Source organism: Cyprinus carpio, chromosome A16, assembly GCF_018340385.1.
Source record: "Cyprinus carpio isolate SPL01 chromosome A16, ASM1834038v1, whole genome shotgun sequence".
In the NCBI taxonomy this organism is placed as follows: domain Eukaryota; kingdom Metazoa; phylum Chordata; class Actinopteri; order Cypriniformes; family Cyprinidae; genus Cyprinus; species Cyprinus carpio.
This window is the reverse complement of record NC_056587.1, coordinates 12,294,411-12,315,962: the sequence shown is the minus strand read 5'-3', so window position 1 is coordinate 12,315,962 and position 21,552 is coordinate 12,294,411. Positions and strand designations below refer to the sequence as shown.

The window sequence follows — 21,552 nt, the reverse complement described above, 5'->3', positions numbered from 1 at the left end:
ATTTTCTCACAAATGCAATTGAGCAACTATCTTTTCCAAAAACAGCAGATGTCGCTGTCCGTCAATTTATGCTAGTCCCCTGAGACCTGAAACACCTGTTTACCTTTTCAGGGAATACAGCAGACCAACATGAGTTGGGAACAGGTGAGTTTCTGTCTTACTATATAATTAACCATTAAGATGTTTTCACAAAGCAACCCTACTATTGTCAGTGAAATTCACAATAAGGGCTGTAAAGTTGGTAACATGATTGATTAGTTCAAAAATCAGTCGTGACATGGCTAAACATTTAACTAGGTGGTCTTTCCCTATAAAAACTGATCCATTCTCCATACCTCTTATCCTCTGTAGGATCACGGGATATAGAATATATACATGTTGATAAAATTGTTCAATGTATAACAAAAATATTGTGTACCAAAAAATAATGCTTAGACAATTTAATTTAGTATCAGATATATCACCCAAGAGGTCATTAATTATTAATAAAATTTTTGAAGCAAATCACATTATTTAGTACAATATCTAAAACTTTTTAAATGTTTTAACACTGTGCAATCATTTGTGTCTAAAATAATTATGTATTTTTTAGATAAGCAACATGATGAATATTTATCTTCTGGTGTCACTCTTGTCCTGTGAATTTGGGAGAAAGATCAAGTTCACGCTGATATAATACTAAATTCAGCATTTTAATAAATAGTGGTTTACCAGTATTTCAGAAGGATAATGTAATGATTAGAAACTAATCTTTGGGGTCGAAGACCGTGCCAGTGCGTTTTGTCCCGTTTTGTTGATGACCACAAAAATAATTTAAATTACAGATACGAGAATGGCATCGTTTGAAACTGCAAAGGGTCTGCGTTTGTTTGTGTATAGTCAACAAAACAATGTACTTTTGTAAAATAAAGAAAACAAACCGGGCGCACTCTCTGCCGTCTCAGTCTCTGGGAACTTTCTTGAATAAAACAACCTGAATCTCAGTAAATATGTGCCTCACATACATGGTACATCTGTGTGTAGAAAGCCTAAAATGTCTAATTTTAAAACCAATTCAAATTGAAAACAAATATTCTCTGATTGTATAATCCGTATAAAAGTAAGGAGAGGTAAAGATTCTCCTATTTCACCTCATTATCGCTAGCGCTCTGTTTACATGTTAATGATCTGAGGTCAGCCAGGTAAGCATGTAGATGCCCCCGAAAAATGCCATCAAAACGTCAAGCTTCATCATAGAATTTAGCCTACTTTCTTTTTCTGCCCGTTGGATGTTGGTGCGCTACACGGGTGAAGACACACTCTGGACAGCGAGGATATCTTCTCATATTGGTCTGAAATGGTAAAACAGATGTTTCGGATCTCAGGAGACTAGCGTAAAATGACCAACAGCGCCATCTGCTGTTTTTGGAAAATAAACTTGCTCAATTGCATTTGTCAGAAAATCCAACTTGACGCATGTGAGAAAATCTGCCTGCATGCATTTGTGAGAAAATCAAACCAAGATTCCTCATAAAAATGCAAATGAGTCTCACAGTTGTAACACACTATAAATATATTTGTCCATACCTCTGCATTTTCTCTCAAATAGAATTTTGTATTTGCAAATCACGTTTGTTTGAAAGTCGAGTTTTTCTTTGCAAAGCAAATTGTGTTTATTTGCAAAATGCTGGATTTGTTTGATGAATATTGGCACAAAATTCACTCCATATCATTTACTCACCCTCATGTTGTTCCAAACCTGTATGAGTTGCTTTCTTATGTTGAACATAAAAGAAGATATTTTGAAGATTGTTGGTAATCAAACAGTTGGTGGTTCCCATTGACTTCCAGAGTATTTCTTTTCCTACTATGGAAGTCAGTGGGAACCACCAACAATTTCAGTAACCAGTTCTTCAAAACCTCATGAAGCTTAGTGAAGGTATATGTGGCTGTAAAGCGGAGAATGTGACCTAACAAAACCTCTGTTGTTGGGAATCGTAAGTTTGTTGAATTACTTCTCTCGGGAAGGAGGCCTGATGAATGCTCCACAGAGCAGAGAATACAAACTCTAGAAGTTATTTGCTTTAGTCTGTTGAGTTTTAGTTTGCTTGCGTTGTAGTCTGAGTGCACATTGAGCGTACTTTTGTTGTTGGAAAGGAGTTGTGTGTGTGTGAAAGGTGCCTCAGGGACTGAAGTGTGGCAGAGTTTTAATTGTTTCAAGCCATGTTTTCTCATTAATCACATCACTAATTTTGGAGCAGCTATTTTACAGGCTTTGTGAAATCTGATCTGGGAATGCACAGACATGAACTCTAAACCTAAACGCTAAACAGATATGAGTGTTGATAAATTATACTCTCGTTTTAGACTGTAAGAGTTGGCCTTATTATCTTTCTATGTTTTAAAACTGCAAACCTGAACCTCACTTTGCCTTAATTCTGTTGATGCCATATAGAACTACCAGTCATCTTTTATTTATTGAAGTGTTTATCATTCTGTGTTTTTATTAAGGTTTGTATGGTTCCTTCAGAAATGAACAACACCGTAGTCACACACATATGGTTTAAATTCACTGTTGGAGGCCCAAATCCTGCTGTGTTTCAGAGAGAGGGTTCTTAAGGTTATTGTTTACAGAATTTAAAGAGTCCTTGGTTTTGGTGCAAAATTCCAGGCAATATTGTGGGCAGTCTGGTGTTCATTTGCACTGAACTGATTATCCAGCTTTGCTACTTGGCAAACATATTCAGTCAAGCTTATGGATGTAAATCAGATGCATATTTTACAGTCTTAGATCAGTTCTGACAGCCGAAAAGAAAAGGTGCTTTACTCAGGCCATGTTGCCACGCTAATGCAGTGGCTCCCAATTTTCTGATACAAGAGACTTTCCTCTCAAAAAGCAACATGCATGAATGAATAATCTAATTGAAATAATTGTATTCCTCTGTGTGCCCAGAGGAAAAAATGCTTTAATACCTTCTTTGTATTTTTATGACTGTAGGAATGGTAAGAAAGAGTCGGATCTGGAATCGGCTCTGGCCAGACTCAAGGATCTGGAGGCTCTGCTGAACTCCAAGGACGCGTCTCTCTCCACAGCACTGGGGGAGAAGAGATCACTGGAGGTCGAATGCAGAGATCTGAAAGCCCAGCTGGCCAAGGTGGTGATTCTATAAAAATGTGCATGTCTAAGGGTTTGGGTGGTTTGGTGCTGTGGGTTAGATCTGGGTTAGTGACCAAAAGGTTCCAGTTTGTACCATTATTAGGCACTTGAGCAGGGTACTATTAGCCTAGTTTGCTCCAGGGTTATATAATACATGCACTAAAATATTTTTTAAAGCATCTAAACTAATACTTGTAATAATGTATGTATATATATAGAGAGAGAGAAAGAGATGAACATAATTCGATTTTTAATATATATAAATTAAATCAACTTTCTTGGGGAAAAAATTGGCAAAATTTAATTCATATTTATTTTCTCAAAACAAATCTTATACAGTTTGCTGAAGTACATTTGCCTTGTTTAGGTCAGTGATTCTCAACCAGTGACCACTAGGGGGCCTCTGCAAAATTCTTTTAGGAGCCCCAGTAGCTTATATTATTAATATAATCTTAATTAAAATGCTAAAAACACAAAAAAATAAATATGTAAAACATCAAACTCTTATTTTTATTTATTTATTATAAACTCATGTGTTTTTTATTACAATAGAAATACCAGAAGTACATATCAGCTTAGGAGGGTTTTCTTGTATTGTCTTGGGGCCTTAGAGTCTAAAATGTTGAGAGCCACAAGATTAGATGCTTAGATATTTTTATAAGAAACCAAGACTTGCATGCTAATAGGATTTTAAGAAGTATTTTGCATAGTATGTTGCTTTTAACATTGAATTGATATAGATAGTATATAGTTAGTATATATAGTTAGTGACGTGAATATGTGTGTTGCAGCTGGAGGGCAGTCTGAATGATGCTAAGAAGCAGCTACAGGATGAAATGCTACGACGTGTGGACGCTGAGAACCGAATCCAGACCCTGAAAGAGGAGCTGGATTTCCAGAAGAACATCTACACTGAGGTCTCACACACAGATCTACATAAGCTGAGCTCTCCTATTCATTTAAAGTAAAAAAAAATAATTATCTGAGCATTCACTTCTAACTGCTACTGTATTTAAGTTAATTACAGGTTCTGAAACAAAGACATGCAGGACTTCTCTGCTACTCTAAACTATTCTCTTTTTTTTTTATCCAGGAGCTCCGTGAGTCTAAGCGCAGACATGAGTCACGCGTGGTGGAAATCGACAGCGGCCGCCAGCGGGAGTATGAGAGTAAACTGTCTGAGGCTTTGATTGAACTCCGTAACCAACACGAAGAGCAGCTTCGCATCTACAAGGATGAAATTGAGAAGACCTACAACTCCAAGGTAATAGAACAGTCAAAGAGCAAACCGCCAAATGTGGTGGATTTACAAATGACTTTGAGGATCTACGTTGCTGTATCTCCCCAGGGGCACCTTGTTAAAACGGGCCCGCCCTGCATACATATTTGCTGATTGATCTGTTGCCAGCTGTATTTGTTGAAATATTTATATATATAAAGACGTACAACATATCTGTCAGTTAAATGTCATGCTGTGTAATCTATGTGTAGCTGGAGAATGCCCGTCAGTCGGCTGACAGGAACAGCCATTTGGTGGGAGCCGCCCATGAGGAACTGCAGCAGACACGTTTGAGGATGGAGAGTGTGACCTCTCAGCTCTCTCAGCTGCAGAAACAGGTACACACACATACTGTACATACAAGTATTTATTGCAGTGCTGGCAAGCCAGCAATGTGTTGAAATTCCTCATACCTGTACATGTGTACCACAGTGCTCCTACAATAGAATAACTTGCAAGAAAATCTCCACCCTCAGAATATATATATATTGTTCTCTTTAGGAAAAAAATATTTTATCACAAAGAAAGTACACAATTTAAATTTGAGTTTTTTTTTTTTTTTTAAATCAGACTCGTAACATTCATTCACATTGTTTAAATTGCATGATTGTGCTCTCTTCATTATTGACTGCTCGCGATGCGAAGATCCGGGAGCTGGAGGAGGCTCTATCCAGAGAGAGGGACATGATGCGCCGCCGTATGGACGACAAGGAAAAAGAGATGGCTGAAATGAGGCATCGCATGCAGCAACAGTTGGACGAGTACCAGGAGCTGCTGGACATTAAGCTCGCACTCGACATGGAGATCAGCGCCTACCGGAAGCTTCTGGAGGGCGAGGAGGAGAGGTGAGAGATGGGATGTCACTTATTGCACACATGCAGATGTGGCTACTAGTAAATAATAGAGCTGTCAATTGCTTTTAAAAATTGAAATCAAATTAAATGCATGATATGCTGATTAATAAATAAAATGAACTGCAACAGTATTTGCTGAATAAGTATTGAAAAGTTGCTTAAATTACATTTTTATATATAATATATATATATATATATATATATATATATATATATATATATAATAAATTAATTAAAAATAGATTACATTTTTGCTGGTTTTATTGCTTTTAATATTAAAGTTAGATAAAAAATATTAGTAAAAGATTTATTTAAAAAGTATTAATTAACATGTTTTAATGTTTTTAAAATGACTTTTTAATACAGTATTGATGATTCTGATTAATTCTTAAAAAAAAATTCTAACTAAAAGACAAAAAAGCATTTTAAATCTAAGAGCAAAAGCATGAAAATGATATTCTGATTAATTAATTGCATATATCAATATTTTCTAAGGTGATTATACTAATTATAATAGGACATGTGGTGAATGATAGTCTCATGTATTTACTTACAAATCATCCTCACTTCCTTTGCCCTGCTATCTCTGTTTAGGCTGCGACTCTCCCCGAGTCCCCCTCCTGTCCGTGGGGTGACTGTGACCCGCACCTCGGGTTCTGGCACTCTTTCACGTGTGGTCCAGAGCAGCACCAGTCGTACCTCTTCAGGCAGTGCTAAAAAACGGCGCTTGAATGATAACGACAGCGATGCTTCCAGTGTGGTCGGCGGAACTGTTACTCGCACACGTGTTGCCCAGCAGGCCTCTGCCAGCGGCCGCGTGACCGTGGATGAAGTGGACATGGAGGGCAAATATGTTCGGCTCAGTAACAAATCCGACCAGGTAAGAAGGAAAAGGAGCTTTGGGAACCAATAAAAAGGATTTAAATATTTACTTTTTATTGAATAAATCTTCTTCCTCCAGGATCAAGCTATGGGTCACTGGCAGGTGAAGAGGCAGATTGGTTCCGGCACTCCCATCGTCTACAAGTTCCCGCCAAAATTTACCCTAAAGGCAGGACAGACTATCACGGTATGTATCGATTTACAACATAATAGTCGTGCTTTAGTCGTTTTTAAATCCCTCACTCACTGCAGTGTCTCTCTGCTGTCAGATTTGGGCTGCAGGAGCTGGAGGAACCCATAGTCCTCCTTCTGACCTGGTGTGGAAGACCCAGAACTCATGGGCAGTGGAGATCTGTTCCAGACCACCCTCATCAGCTCCAGTGGGGAGGTGGGATACTGTTATCTGAATAAGGTTTTATTTGATTTTGAGGTAGCTAAGTGACTCATTCGCTTCCCTTTTTTCTTTATTTGTTTGTATTTCTCCAGGAAATGGCCATGAGGAAGGTCACACGCACACTATTCCAGGATGAGGAAGATGATGATATGGTACTTAGTCACTTGCACGTCTCAAAAAGTTGTAGTAATCCCTTTTTTTTTTTGACACAATATATTTTGAGTTTTTCCAGGTTAAATTGAAAAAAATCAGTTCTTAGGACATACTAGATGAAGTCGAGCAACAATCACATAATCGAAATCTATAGTTTGGCTTCACAAGTCTGAAGTTTTAACATGACTTTTTAAAAAGATGAATTATTGAAATATTAAGTCGACCGAAATCGAACTTTTGAAGTGCATGTAAATGCATTTTCTTCACAGTATGGTGTATAATGTGTACAATGTGTGTATGATGTTTAAAACAACATAATGAACATCATCTTGTTTCTTTACCCAGTGTACTTTTGTTAATGTTAGTTAGGTTTGTTTTGGGTGTAGCCTTTTCACAGTGAATCATAGCACTAAAATGAACTGAGAGCAGCCAGACTTCATCTCTAAAATAAATCCAATAGGTTCTCAGTCTCAGTTGTTCTGTGTTTACTGTCTCCCCCTGCAGGCCGCCCACAGCACATGTGGGGATAGTGAGTACAACCTCCGCAGCCGTACGGTGGTCTGTGGCTCATGTGGGCAGTCTTCAGATAGAAACAGCAGCTGCGTGTCGGCCAGCTCTGGAGTGTCGAGTGCGGCTCGCTCCTTCAGCAGTGGAGGGGGGCTGCCTGAAGCATTTGTCTCTCCCTCACACTTTATTGTGAGCAATGACAAACGCAGACAGGTTTGTATTTTTTATTTTATTTTAATGTTGAGTTACACCAGAATTTTGAATTTTCAAATTTTTTTTTTTGTTAGATGACATTAAGATGTGTGTAAAAAAATAAATAAAATGATTGCTTTTTGTCTTAGATTAAAAAAAGATTTTTAAAATCTATTTTAATCATTTTTAAACATAACTTTAAGAGTAAAATAATGTATAAAATAATTAAAATATCAGTTAATTAAATCAATGTACCAAAAATGTTTTTGTCAAAGTTAGATAAAAGAAAATGCTAAAACGATTTTAATTAATGTGATTTTTATGTAAATAAAAAATTAACTTTAAAATAGTAATAAAGATTTAATAATAATAATAATCATTTTGTTTGTAACTAAGACTAAAAGCATTGACAAAAAAATAAAAATCAGAAAAATGAAGTAGCAAAGTTTTAAAGTTTTTTTTTTTAATCAAATTTTAAAACTAAAAAGATTAACAAAAAAATCAAAGTTGCTATATATATATATATATATATATATATATATATATATATATATATACTATATATATATAATCTATTATATATATACTTTTTTATATACTTTTTTAAATTGTATTGTCATAAGAAATGATGTTCAGCAGTTTTATTAAATGTACATTAATTTCTTTCTTTCTTTTTCTCAGGCTGGACCCAAACTAGACAACTGCTCCATTATGTAGACAAGCTGTACCCTGACCATCTGTCCTTTCACACAAACCAGGAGGAATTTATCCAACTATTCATTTCTTTTTGGATTACTTGTCTTATTATTACATGATATTTTTTGTACTCTTTGTGTCTTTGTTTTGTATTTCATAATCTGCGGGGTAGATTTTTGGCTTTTGTATGGCATAAGGCTTCATACACTGGCAGCTTGTAGGCTGTAGTTTGCTATTATTATATACAGTGTCACTCTATACAAACCTTATATATGCATTGCTATTATTATATACAGTGTCACTCTAATATATTTGCATGGTGGCCTGGCAGCAGCTTCAAAATAATCGTACTGTACTCAGGGAGAGAGGCGAACGGAGCACTTCACACTCACACCATGAACTCTAAAAAGCACAGTCAATACACCTCCATGACTAAACTCTCATTGTAACCAGCCTAAGCACAGACTCACATACACTACGAGGACAAACAGTGAGCATCAGTTAATGTCAGACAGGAAATGAGGGGTCATTTGTTATCGTCCAAAATTTTGTCAATAAGTAATTTGTCAGTTTGTTTTATGGTATTTTCATGCTACCTCTCACAGTTACATGTTCAAAATTATGTGCAACTACAAAAGGGAAAGGAAAGTGAGTAATTCTATGCAGTTTTGTTAAACTCCAGGATATTAATACAGATATTCTGGATGTGAAACTGTTTGTGCCTTGATCCAGTTGCACAGTTGAATAGGAATTTTGTATCTTTTGGCAGTGTGCTTACAAGCTCTGACTAGACTGCAGTATGTTGTGTCTTGTGTAATAAGTGTTATGGATGTTACTGAAAGACTTGAAGTAACTATGAAACTAATCCAAAGAGAATCTCTGTAGCAGTTTGCAACTGCCACGACGTTAAACAAAAACGTACTGTTTTAGAAGGAAAACTTTTGAAGTTTACTTGCTGAGAAAAACATATCTGATGTATTATGTTACCAGAGAACCATGTTGTGTTTAAAGTACTGAGTACTAAACTATTGCCGGTTTAAAGAGATGTATTTTTGTTTTCAAGCTTAGAGGCAGAATATTTAAATGTGCAAAATGACCACCATCATGCCCAGCTTTAATGTTCTAATATTATTATTATTTTTACAATGACACTTGAAATTTTGAGTTTTATTGAAACCTCATATTTACATGTACTCACAAATATTTGTGTTTCTCTATGGGACTGAGTGTTGATTTGCTCTTGTCACTCCTCTCTTGCAGTAGATGGTCCAGATCCTCACCTGGACAGCTGTAAGGCTCCAGTAATTTGAGTAGTCTGTCCTTCCCTTCACTGCACATGTCCAGTCCGTTTAGGGCAATCTAAAATTGGTTTCAGAAAGCTGGAACAGCTTTCATCATAGAAAATTAAGAACATAACCGAGCCTTCCCACAGCTCCAGAAAGAGGACTGGATATTGCCAACATTAAACATTGATTTTATTGCTTTGCAAAGCTTTGGCTTTTCTGGTTTTTCTATGTATTCTTAAGAATTGTGGTTTTTTTTATTTTTGCTTAAATAACCATTGCCGTTATTGTAATAAGCCATGTCTTTTTGTTTTTTAAACTGATAATGGATTTCAGTTGTTGTTAATGGCAAATTTATTTGTTTGGCATCTTTGGCAATATTGCCTATTCAAAGAAACACTTATTGATAACCAATTCTAGATTGCTGATAGAATAAATTACCCTTTATTTTGAAATGTTGATTTTACTTAGCTAATTTCATCAAGGTTTTGTATTAAATATAAAAAGCTTCAGACTGCAGGGCAATGCAGGGAATGTTTTGTTGATTTTTTTTTTTTTTTTTTTTTGGTCTTTATCATTTACTGTTTTGTGAAAAATTTCATAATTGTTGTGAACCTATAAACTGTGCATATAATTTTTCAGTTGAAAATAAAGCAATTCTGAATTTTTCAGTTGCTCTCCAAATGTTTGACCTTATTTAAAATGTTAAAATGTTTTACGGAAACTATTTATTGAATAATCTATTTGTATATAATTTAGGCTATTTTATTTTAACGTCTTGTTTTTAATACCATCAAATGACGGGACTTTCAGTAAGAAGACATGTAGTGTATGTCTTGATTGATGAAAGCTTACATGTTAAGGACTTTATCTAGCGATTACGATTTTCACAAAACGTGCATACATGACGTTTCACAACGTGCTGATGTTAACCTCGAGCGTGAGCTCACGATGACGTGTTTGACAGTTAGCCGGAAGTGATGGTTTACATGGTAAAAAGTTGAATATGTTAGTTTTCATATATATACGTAGATGCCTCATTAGCATATCTACGCTACACACCACATACCTGCACACATTCCGCGGATGGATTATTTTTCTACAAATCTCATCTGGGTTGCCATGAGGGTGAGTAAATGAGAGAATATTCATTATTGGTTAAGAGTATTCGATTAGTCACAGGCACTAATGACATTCATGACAAGCTGTGCTTGAAAACTTAGATTTTATTTACACTATTTACAGTTCTTATGGTTGACCTCAATTGACATTCATAGCAAAATGTTCCCAATGCTGGATCTTACAAACATGAAAACTTGTTCTGTATGTGTTAAAAATGATATTGTCATTTACACCCTGATTACCAGACTAGTTAAGAAACATGAATAGCATTTAAAACAGAAAATATGTAGCATTTAACCCATTAATCTCCAGACATGTCCTATTAAGGGGTTACTCCCCAAAATGAACATTTTGTCATTAATCACTTACCCATCAAGTCATTCCAAACCCATAAAAGCTTTGTTCATCTTCGAACACAATTTAAGATATTTTGGATAAAAACCGGGAGGCTTGTGACTGCCCCATTGACTGCCAAGTAAATTACACTGTCAATGTCCAGAAAAGTATAGTCCATCTGCCATCATTGGTTCAATCTGAAAGCGACAGAATACTTCAATATGTGAGAATCACAGAGTGACGAATTGTTGCATAAAGTTATTTTTATTTTCTTTGCCTACAAAAGTATTCCCGTCGTTTCATAAAATTTCAGATTGAACCACTGATGGCAGAGGACTATTCTGATGATGTCTTTCATACCTTTTTGGACCTTGACAGTGTAATTTACTTGGCAGTCAATGGACAGTCACAAGCCTCCCGGATTTCATCCGAAATATCTTAAATTGTGTTCCGAAAACGAACAAAGCTTTTACGGGTTTGGAACGACATGGGGGTAAGTGATTAATAACAAAATTTTCATTTTGGGGTGGAGTATCCCTTTAATTTCTTTACTTGCACTTTTATATGAGCATATATGCAGTTCTTTTGCAGTTTTTCCACATAAGATTTAATACAGCAACTTGTGATCGGTGAAAATCTACCCCGCAAGTCTCTTGGTTGTTGTTGAAATCTCTTGGTTGTTAATATTGTCCAGCAGATGGTAGTGTTGCGCAGTTTTGGTACCATCCATCCATTCATTCATCTCTGGTGGACTGGAGTATTTTCATTTCGTAGTTTGTAAAGCACACTATGTATTTGGCAGTGATTTTAAAGAAGAACCAAAGTCTTTAAGGAGATCAGTGGGGCAGTCTTCGTGGTGATGGAGAGGGTGGTCTCCGCACAGGAGGCAGATCATAATGCCCAGGAATGTGACTGTTGATGGGCAGATCATAATGATTCTGAGGTTCCTGTTCCACAACGTCTCCACGGGAACAGTGTTCTGAAATACAGTGAACAAACATATTTTAAATGCTGTACCAGATGTGATACATGACGATAATGACAGCGATCTGAGACAGCTCTCCAAAGCCATCATGTTGTCATGTACCCAAATGGCAAAAAAAAAAAATATAAATAAATATTAAATATTATAAATAGATTTTAAATGTATTTGCAGTAGGGCTGGGCGATATATCGCATGCGATTGTCACGCGTATTCTGTCAACACTCTCAGATCACTCAGCACAGACGGAGTAATATCCAATTTCTTTTGAGGAAACTACCTCTGCATGACAGAGTGGAGGGAGTCATGACTGGTGGGCTGATTTCAGTGTAGGATCTTTCACGAGGCACTGCAGACTTCATCTCCATGTAGCTGCTCTCCGGAGGACAAGGTGGCAGTCCAGGCAGATCTTTGATGGTGGCATATGGGTTCTCGCTGTTCAGAGAGCTGCTGCTCACTGCCACACATGAATCTTTCAACTCTGCAACCAAACAGCATGTTAGACACAACTAAGATAGAAGAACATATAGAAGAATAATATGTGGGGACTTTGTTGTACCTACCTTTGCTGTAGTGCTTCCCAAGAGTAGCACTATAGCTGTAACTTCGATCAATGCCAAAAGCCCCTGCAAACAAAATAAGACCACATCCAATTTACTCAGACAACTGACAGCACAGAACAAACTAAAAATATAGTGTGGTCATACGATGAAACTGTTTCCCATGATCCATTACCTGGATCTTTAGGTGGCTCCTGGTGTTTCCAGCCTGGAGGAAGAGTTGCATTAGTCTCAGGCACAAACAGACCTCTCCTCACCCTCTCTGTGTTCTTCAGACTGCAGAACAGCTGATTGTTGGTGTTCTGTCAAAGCATGAGACATAAAGGAAGTTGTTTCTGTTATATGTGCAACATTCTGGTGTTGTATACTTGGAGTTAAAAAAAAAAATCAATACAAAAATAAGTATAATCTGTTGCTCTGCTCCAAAACAGACAATGAATAATAAAACTTATGCAATCAATTAATTTACTTACTGCACAGCCCACTACTGTTGACAAGAGGTAACTGATTTATTAGAGGGTTTTGCATAAATAATTGTTTAATGTAAAGAATATCCAATTCTTATGAAAGTCAGCTTGTTATAGAAGTGCATTTCCAACACATAAGAAAAACATGCTTTGGTAAATCATAGTTATGACAAAGTCTTGTAAAGAAATAAAATTAAGAAAGAAGTGAAATTATGAGATTTTTATGAAAAGTCAATTATGAAATCATCAATTAACAATTTGTGACAGTTAACAAAACTCATAGTGTGCAAATGTTGGCTAAAAACAATTTACATACTATGCACTGTATTCATACAGTAAGAGTAGGATGATAGTATGCTACTTTGAACATGGTCTATATGATGTTATTGTTAATATAATACCATGATATTACTCACCTTGATGGCTCTGTCCTGGTTGTTGGGCAGGTGTGGCAGTGGAGGTCTGTTCTGAGACAGCGTGTGGTAACTCGGGTTTGAGTAATAGTGATGGTAGCTGTGCAGAACATCTACAAGAAATAAGCAAATACCAAATAAAAATGCTTATAAATATATCACATTTTCAGCATAACAATTCAACATAGCCTTTCATTTGTGCAAATGAATTGAGGCACTACTGAAAGTATCAAAAACTCATACCTGGCACAGCATACTCTGAACTGACAGTGCGGGTTGAAGAGAAAGACACAACGGGAGTGTTGCTCTGTTTGTCCTGTTGTCTGTGCCGATACAGCAACAGAACAGCCAATAGGAGTACAACCAGAATCACCAGCACCACAATTCCTGTGATCGCACTCCATGAGTCCTTCTCCACCGGAGACACGGGCACCATCATACTCTGTTCTTGCTCTGAAAAACACACAGCCATTCACATTACTCACACTGACAGACATTAACGTTTCAGTGTGTACCATTCTGTCAGCATACAGAAAACTTACAGAAAAGCAAAGGTTTTTAGGCTGCTTTTAATACCTGGTTTGCAATCCTCGCCTGGTCCAGGTACACACACACAGTCTCCAGTGTGAGGATCGCAGGAATGGTTGGGGGGACACGAGCAAGTCTGAGCGCAGTTAGTGCCGAACGTCCCAGTCTGACACACTGCAAAGACAGACATTGTGGCCAATGTTTGAACTTGTTTAGTGACAGACATATTAAGCCTGATCCAGGAATAAAAAAGTATTTTCAGATGAAAATTACAATATGAGTTATTTATTCCAAAACCACATCCAGGAAATCTGGTGAACAGTCTTTTCTGGGAGAAACAACTCTTAATTTCAACTTCAGCTTAATCATTGTAACACACTACACAGTCATTTTCTTATTCAGTATTTTTGTCTTGTTTTCTGGTACAAATCTAAACATTCTTCAATCGAGATATAATTACTTAAGATACAAAATGTTTTGTTTTCTCAGAAATGTATGAAAATTAAGTGAGGTGCATTCAAAAGAAAAAAAAAGTTAATTTTTCTTACCGCATTGGCAGACATTTTTCTTGTTTTACCTAACTTCTAAAACTAAATGTAACATCTGATGTCACTTTGCATAAGATAATAAAGCCAGTGAAATCAAATAGTCTCTCGTAGACAAGAAAACTCACATAAAGAGCAGTCCGGTCCAGTCCATCCGGCAGGACAGAGGCACAAACCATCCTGGTGATGACATGTAGCATTTTTGGTGCAACTGCACACATTGCTACAATGAAGTCCATACCGACCGATGGGACAGGCTAGAGATCAAACAAAAACAGCAATTAAATGATTTATACAAGCCTTAAAATGGATGATTATACTGTAGACAATTTGCTGCTATGGACGTTACAGGATTAAAGAGAATTCACACAAAAATGAAAATTCTGTTATTATTTACTCACCTTCATGTTAAAATTGTAAACTTGTGTGCTGTTATTATTCAGTAAATAATGATTTAATGGATAACTTTTATGGCGCTTTTAGTTGTGGTCACTATGAACAGTCATTGCATGGAAAATAACTGCAAAAAATGACATGAGGGTGAGTAAATAATGGCTTTTTTTTCTTTTCTTTTTTTACATGACCAAGTAAGTTTGTTCATGTTTGTATCTAACCTTGTTCACACAGGTGTCCAGTATATCCAGGCAGACACAAACAATCTCCTGTTATGTGGTGACAGGAGGAGGGATGTACACATGGTGGACATTGATGGCTACACCTCTCTCCAAACTTTCCAGCACTGCACACTACAAAAAAGAAGAGAGCACTGTTTAAACCAGCTTTAATGTGACCTGATCTCTCAGAGATGCCGATGGATGCACAGGTACATATATACTCACTGTGTTGACACTGATCTCCCCAAAATCCGGGTTTGCACAGGCAGGTTCCTGTATGTGCCTGACAGGTGGCACTGTTGAGGCAGGAGCAGCTCTGGTTGCATTGAAGGCCCCATGTTCCCTCTGGACACTGCTGTGTACAGCGTAGACCTGCAGAAGAAATTGGATGAGTTGCCTAAACTGTCATGTCTAGTGCCCTATTTTGTTAACTTGAAAAGAATCAAAGTTTCATCAGTTTCACACTTCATTTTGTCTTAATATTCTGATTATAAACAAGACTTTAAAGGGTTAGTTCACCCAAATATTAAAATTATGTCATTAATGACTCACCCTCATGTCGTTCCAAACCCGTAAGACCTCCGTTCATCTTCGGAACACAGTTTAAGATATTTTAGATTTAGTCCGAGAGCTTTCTGACCCTGCATTGAAAATGTATGTACGGTATACTGTCCACGTCCAGAAAGGTTATAAAAACATCATCAAAGTAGTCCATGTGACATCAGAGGGTCCGTTAGAATTTTTTAAAGCATCGAAAATACATTTTCGTCCAAAAATAGCAAAAACTACGATTTTATTGAGCATTGTCTTCTCTCCCGGGTCTGTTATGAGCGCGTTCACAGCACTGCAGTTTAGTGATATCCGGTCACTAAATGAATTACTCCGGGATATTGGTTTATTTGAACTCAGAGGGAGTGTCAGCCATGTTAAAAGAGTTAACAGCTTAAGTCATTTGTGGATTAATGCTTATTGGAGATGCGAACCGTTTCAAACGATTGAGTTCGATTTGGTGAACTGGTTCAAGAAGATCCGGTTACATCGAGTGATTCGTTCGCGAACCGGATATCACTAAACTGCAGTGCTGTGAACGTGCTCACAACAGACCCGGGAGAGAAGACAATGCTGAATAAAGTCGTAGTTTTTGCTATTTTTGGACCAAAATGTATTTTTGATGCTTCTAAAAATTCTTACGGACCCTCTGATGTAACATGGACTACTTTGATGATGTTTTTATTACCTTTCTGGACGTGGACAGTATACCGTACATACATTTTCAATGGAGGGTCAGAAAGCTCTCGGACTAAATCTAAAATATCTTAAACTGTGTTCCGAAGATGAACGGAGGTCTTACGGGTTCGGAACGACATGAGGGTGAGTCATTAATGACATAATTTTAATATTTGGGTGAACTAACCCTTTAACTTGATTTAATCCATCTTCTATAAAAACTGTTATAATACTTTTTGAGTCACAGATATATTTTTAGGATGGTGTACATACTGTAGAGATTTCAAAATTACTATTATTATATGCACCACTAGGGTACCAAACATATAAATCAAGTCAATCTCAAGGTCTACACTGCATTGTGGTTGATATCAATAAAGTGGAATAATTAAACGTGCAAAGAATGGCACACTACATACTCATGCTATTTTTGTAGTATGCAATATGTAAACCATTCACAGTATGGAAATTTTATGTAGGCATGCGAACTCGACATACCACATTTGCTGATTTAGACCAGTGCATACTGCACAGAATACTGTATCCCATAATGCAATGCACTTGGCTCATCCTTTCATTTCCTAAGTGACTAATTATCAGTTGTGATTTTCAACATCACTTGCTTTACTCAATATTTGATCAGCTAGAAGCTTTTTTTGCATATTAATTATTCGGTGGTATATAGGCCTTACAAATGCAAATGAAGTCCTACCTGTCCAGCCTGGTAAACACAGACACTGGCCTGTAACACTCTCACATCCTTCATCATGCAGACAGTCACATTTGTGTTGACAGTCTGGACCGAATGTCCCGATCTGTTTATTCCAGAATGGAAATATTGATTCAGAACAATCAAGTAACTCTGACTCTGCCCAGTGAGATTATACAGCTCTAACATAATTACTACCTTAATTTGAATGTTGGCCGTGCAACATGTACTCTAAGAGAAGAGCTTTATGCAGTTTTCATCAGGTTAATAACTTTTGCTGATGGTATCAAATTACTGCAGATGATTTAGGAGACATATATGCTGAACAGACAACAACACAGATGTCAAATTCAGTTCACAGGAGGAAAAAGTGTGCCTGAAGATGAATAGCCTGTATCTCTGACTTGGTTATTATAAATCAGATACATGTGCACTGTATGATAAAGACTTACTGGACAGGGCTCGTCACAGGATGCTCCTCTCCACCCTGCGGTGCACTTGCAAGAACCATCGGCAGGGTGGCAGGCTGCTCCATTTGCACACTGACATGTGAGGTTGCAGCCAGAACCCCATGTGCCCTCTGAACATGCAATAGAACAGTCAAGTCCTCTCCACCCTAAACACACACACACACATACACACACAAAAACACTGTTGGGATGACACTGTTCTATAAATAAATAATGTAGGTAGTTTATTTATAATATTTTTTTATGGAAAGAGCATTAGTAAATAGTGTTTTATAGCATTGTCCCCTACACTTTGTCTGTTCATTTGTTATTGACTTGTTTACTGATTCACTGATGCTCTGGATTCATTGACTGAGTGTTTCATTCTTGAAATAATTTGTTTATTGTTTCTTTTAATGTGTACCAGAACTTACCTTCCTTACAGAAACATGTTCCATCGATGGGAGAGCAGGCTATAGAGTTTACACAGATACAGGGAGATAAGCAGCCCTTCCCATAGAAACCATCCTCACAAAGCTTCTCACAGTGTAGTCCCTACACACACACACACACACAGGAATATTATTGTTGAATATTACGTGATATTGAGGAAGTTATTTTGTTTTTGATTGTGTTTGTCCATTCACCGTGTATCCGGGTGCACAGTGGCACTCGCCCGTCACCGTGTCACACACCCCTCCATTCACACAGAGGCAGGGCTCCAAGCAACCATTGCCATAGTAACCATGAGCACAGGTTTCATTACAGTATAGCCCCGCCCACCCGGGCCGACAGGTACACTCCCCCTTCAGAGGATGACAGCTGTAATATCCATGACAGAATCAATACATACAGTGAGACGTGGGAAAATGACTCAAGCTAATCATTTTTGTTATCAAATGGCATTTGGTTAATAGAATGATCAATTGACTGATAAACTAATTGGTCAACACAAATAGTTTGTCTTTGTTCTCAGCAGTGTTGTTGTCGTTAACTAAATTTATTCAATGAAATTTTTCAATAACTGAAATTAACTAAGTAAAAATTTTTTTTACTTTGATAAAAAATTAAAACTGTTTAGAAAAAAACAAAACTAGTAAATCTAAAAAAAAAATTCTAAAAAAATAAAATTTAAATAAAAACATTAAATTAGTCTGTGGCAAATCAAAGTTAGTGATCATCAGTAACAGACATGGAAGCACACAGCACACCTGAGAGTGTTTTGTGAGTTGCAGAGGCAGTGGTGTTCGCAGTGCATGCCGTAGGTCCCATCAGGACACATCCTGTGATCGCAGCGTGGACCCTTAAACCCCGGCTCACACAGACACCCACCGTTGATGTTAAAGCACCGTGCTCCGTTAGCACAGTCACACACACCCTTACAGTCCACACCGTACATGCCCACTGGACAGTCCTCGTTACACCTTCACAAGAGACATGCTTGCTCACTCAAGAGGGAATCATACAGTATAACCATGCTGCTCAATTTCATTATCAGAGGCTTTTTCAAGATTTTCTAGAGCTACAAATCCATACCTACCAAATAATTTGAATGGCCAACTACAACCAATAAGTTGAAATTTAGCAAATAGTTTTTTAACTGGTGGGTTGTGACCCAAAAAAAAGTGTCAAGTCTGTTCTGATAGGACTGCAGATGGTAGGGAAAAAATAATGCAAAATTCAAATATTAAAATGAAGCAGACCTTTCTCCCGTGTAGCCTGCATCACACTGACATTGGCCTTTTTCTGGATCACAGTGGCCTCCATTATGGCACAAACATTCTTTAGCACAGTTTGGACCAAAACGGCCTGGTGGACACCTCTCAGTACACACTGCACCCTGAAAGAGAGAGAGGATACAATGGATGTTTAACAAAGAATAAAAAAAAAAAAAAAAAAAAACCGGTTTCTTACCATCCAGCCAGGTGGACACACACACACCCCTCTCCCCTGGCAGATGCCTCCATTCTGACATGGGCAGCGTACAGGACATTGCCTCGGCCTCATGCATGGCTCCTCACACCTGAGCGACAGAGAAATGTTACACCATATACAGTAGTGAGGTGCACAGTGAAAATCTGATTCAAAATTCAATTCAAACCTGGACAAACAATGATAATCTTTTAGGACTGTAAAAATTTAAAACTGCAAAACATTATGGAGTAAAATGACTAAGGAAGATTTCAGATACACACTTTCTTGGTCACTAAACAAAATAATAAATTTGTTATAGTGACCATGTGAACTACAAAAGGTCAGATTCAGAAGATTTCTGCAATCATTTTTTCAACTCAACTTTTCATTCAAATTGGTTGCTGGTCATTTAATTTGTAATGGAAAGAAAATTCAATCTGTATATTGATTGTAAAATTAATACAAAAAATGACATATGCATTAAGTTTTTTTTTTCAACAGTGTTGTTATTGTTAACCAAAAAACAATTTCAGTAATTGGAATAAAATAAAACTGAAAAATATTATACAAAAAATGTAAATGTAAAAAACTGCATAAATTTAAGATTAAGTGCTAAATGGAAATCTGGAAAACTTAATTAAAACTAAACAGAAATCTAACAAATGAAAAATACTAAAATTACATAAGTACGTAACTAAATTAATAAAACTTAAAAGAGAATTAAAATGAAAATACATTTTAAAAACCTGATAAATACTATAATAGCATATAAATAATACTAAAAAATGCTTTAAAATAAGGATAATGTGAGGTATGTAAAAATATACATAGGCATATGTGACAAAAGTAAATTAAGCATTTGAAATCCTTATATATATATATATAAGGATTTCAAATGCTTAATTTAATATCCATAATATACAGAGACCAGTAAGAAACTACATTAGTACTTTGTGTACTCACAGGGTTCCAGTAAATCCATCTCTGCACACACATTCTCCAGTGGTTTTATTGCAGAATCCTCCTGTTCCACACCGGCACTGCTGCAGACAGTCCTGACCGAATGACTTTGCAGGACAGGGGTCCTGACAGGAAGAAAATATGTTGAATTAAAATAATGAATTTTTTAATATAGAGTAATCTGTAATATATTGTAACTATAGCTTTTGTTTAATATCATCTCCCAAATCACACAGTAATGTAAAGTTTTGAATGTACACTTCATCTAGACATATTATAGTTTATTTAAATGAAAGCATGTCATTTACATGCTACCACATCAAGCTCAAAAAAGAGGCTGACGGTGGGTGTGGCTGTACCTGGCAGTGTTCACCAGTGTATCCGGCTGGGCACTGACAGTTTCCTTTAATAACGTCACACTCTCCCCCGTTCTGGCACTCACAGCGCTGCCTGCAGCCTGGACCCCAATGCTGGGCATTACATGCTAAAAAAAAAACAAAATTCAGCTAAATCTGAGAAATCAGCAAACACACATATTATAAAGTCTGTTCAGATGCATTTACAAGAAGCTTTTCTTTGGATTACACTGGTTTTCGTGTTGTCTTAAGTTGGTGTGACTGTGTTTGGACATTTGAGCAAGTCAGCGCTAAGGGATTCCTGAATACTTCAGAGATTCTCTTGAGCATCCCTGGCATTTACAGCATAACAAATTGATAGTGTGATTGACCAGCGAATTTGTACGGAGCTCAACAGAAGGAATGAGTTTCAAATGGGAAATTTTACAGATGGAGTTTTGCCGGACCTCAGAGAGAGCTCAGGCCAGCACTCACACAGGGATTGGATTTCGGTCATGACACAACCTAAACTGATGACACGTACCCTTTAGGGGTTAAGAAGAGGAATCCATCACAGATACACACACTCATGCAGAGCATGTCGAGGAACTCAAAGAGATCATTAATCAGTGAGGTTCTGAGCTCATTTGGCTTCTACGATACTAGTTAACTTCTATATTCCAGTGTATTGAATGGTTTTGATAAGAGAACATATACAGTATAAAAATTATATGTATTTATTTTTTATTTAATTTTTACTACCATTCAAATGTTTGGGGACATTAGATTTACAATCTAAATGATCTGTTTTCTGTTTTAATTTATTTAAAAATGTAATGAAAGATTTATTCTATAATATCTTCTACTTCAGGACGAGATTTAGAGTCCTGGGGTCTGACACACTGACAACAGGGGAGGTGAATGATTCCAGCACCCCGCGTTCACATGTCAGGTTTTAGGAACTGGAGCTCACCAGCTGTCTCGATTCAAACACTGAGCTGACATAGTTCTAAAA

At 36.9% G+C, this 21,552-nt stretch overlaps 2 protein-coding genes and 1 long non-coding RNA gene across 3 annotated transcripts in view; 2 read left to right on the top strand and 1 right to left on the bottom strand.

Annotated features, from left to right (window-relative positions):
• Positions 1–8,223, top strand: part of LOC109072855 (lamin-A-like) — a 24,337-nt gene extending 16,114 nt beyond the window's left edge. The window contains 12 exon segments of the mRNA XM_042772687.1: positions 2,978–3,134; positions 3,928–4,053; positions 4,230–4,400; positions 4,628–4,753; positions 5,040–5,260; positions 5,864–6,149; positions 6,231–6,338; positions 6,421–6,490; positions 6,493–6,539; positions 6,638–6,697; positions 7,203–7,418; positions 8,079–8,223. Of these exon segments, the coding sequence (XP_042628621.1) occupies positions 2,978–3,134; positions 3,928–4,053; positions 4,230–4,400; positions 4,628–4,753; positions 5,040–5,260; positions 5,864–6,149; positions 6,231–6,338; positions 6,421–6,490; positions 6,493–6,539; positions 6,638–6,697; positions 7,203–7,418; positions 8,079–8,114 (1,624 nt within the window). The 3' untranslated portion in view covers positions 8,115–8,223.
• A 1,895-nt stretch (positions 8,224–10,118) lies between these two features.
• On the top strand, positions 10,119–21,150 carry LOC122148008. The gene is made up of 3 exons (XR_006161989.1): positions 10,119–10,504; positions 14,957–15,152; positions 20,988–21,150. It is a non-coding gene; the product is annotated as an uncharacterized LOC122148008 (long non-coding RNA).
• Positions 10,588–21,552, bottom strand: part of LOC109072856 (platelet endothelial aggregation receptor 1-like) — a 29,410-nt gene continuing 18,445 nt past the window's right edge. Inside the window, exons 6-24 of the mRNA XM_042772685.1 lie at positions 20,562–20,686; positions 20,206–20,327; positions 19,243–19,351; positions 19,032–19,168; positions 18,540–18,752; positions 17,976–18,150; positions 17,763–17,883; positions 17,332–17,495; positions 16,883–16,985; positions 15,169–15,315; positions 14,944–15,075; positions 14,458–14,586; positions 13,833–13,958; positions 13,500–13,709; positions 13,260–13,369; positions 12,552–12,678; positions 12,380–12,442; positions 12,097–12,297; positions 10,588–11,813 (exon numbers count right to left, since the gene is read on the bottom strand). Of these exons, the coding sequence (XP_042628619.1) occupies positions 11,671–11,813; positions 12,097–12,297; positions 12,380–12,442; positions 12,552–12,678; positions 13,260–13,369; positions 13,500–13,709; positions 13,833–13,958; positions 14,458–14,586; positions 14,944–15,075; positions 15,169–15,315; positions 16,883–16,985; positions 17,332–17,495; positions 17,763–17,883; positions 17,976–18,150; positions 18,540–18,752; positions 19,032–19,168; positions 19,243–19,351; positions 20,206–20,327; positions 20,562–20,686 (2,657 nt within the window). The 3' untranslated portion in view covers positions 10,588–11,670. The remainder of the gene's footprint in view (positions 11,814–12,096; positions 12,298–12,379; positions 12,443–12,551; positions 12,679–13,259; positions 13,370–13,499; positions 13,710–13,832; positions 13,959–14,457; positions 14,587–14,943; positions 15,076–15,168; positions 15,316–16,882; positions 16,986–17,331; positions 17,496–17,762; positions 17,884–17,975; positions 18,151–18,539; positions 18,753–19,031; positions 19,169–19,242; positions 19,352–20,205; positions 20,328–20,561; positions 20,687–21,552) is intronic.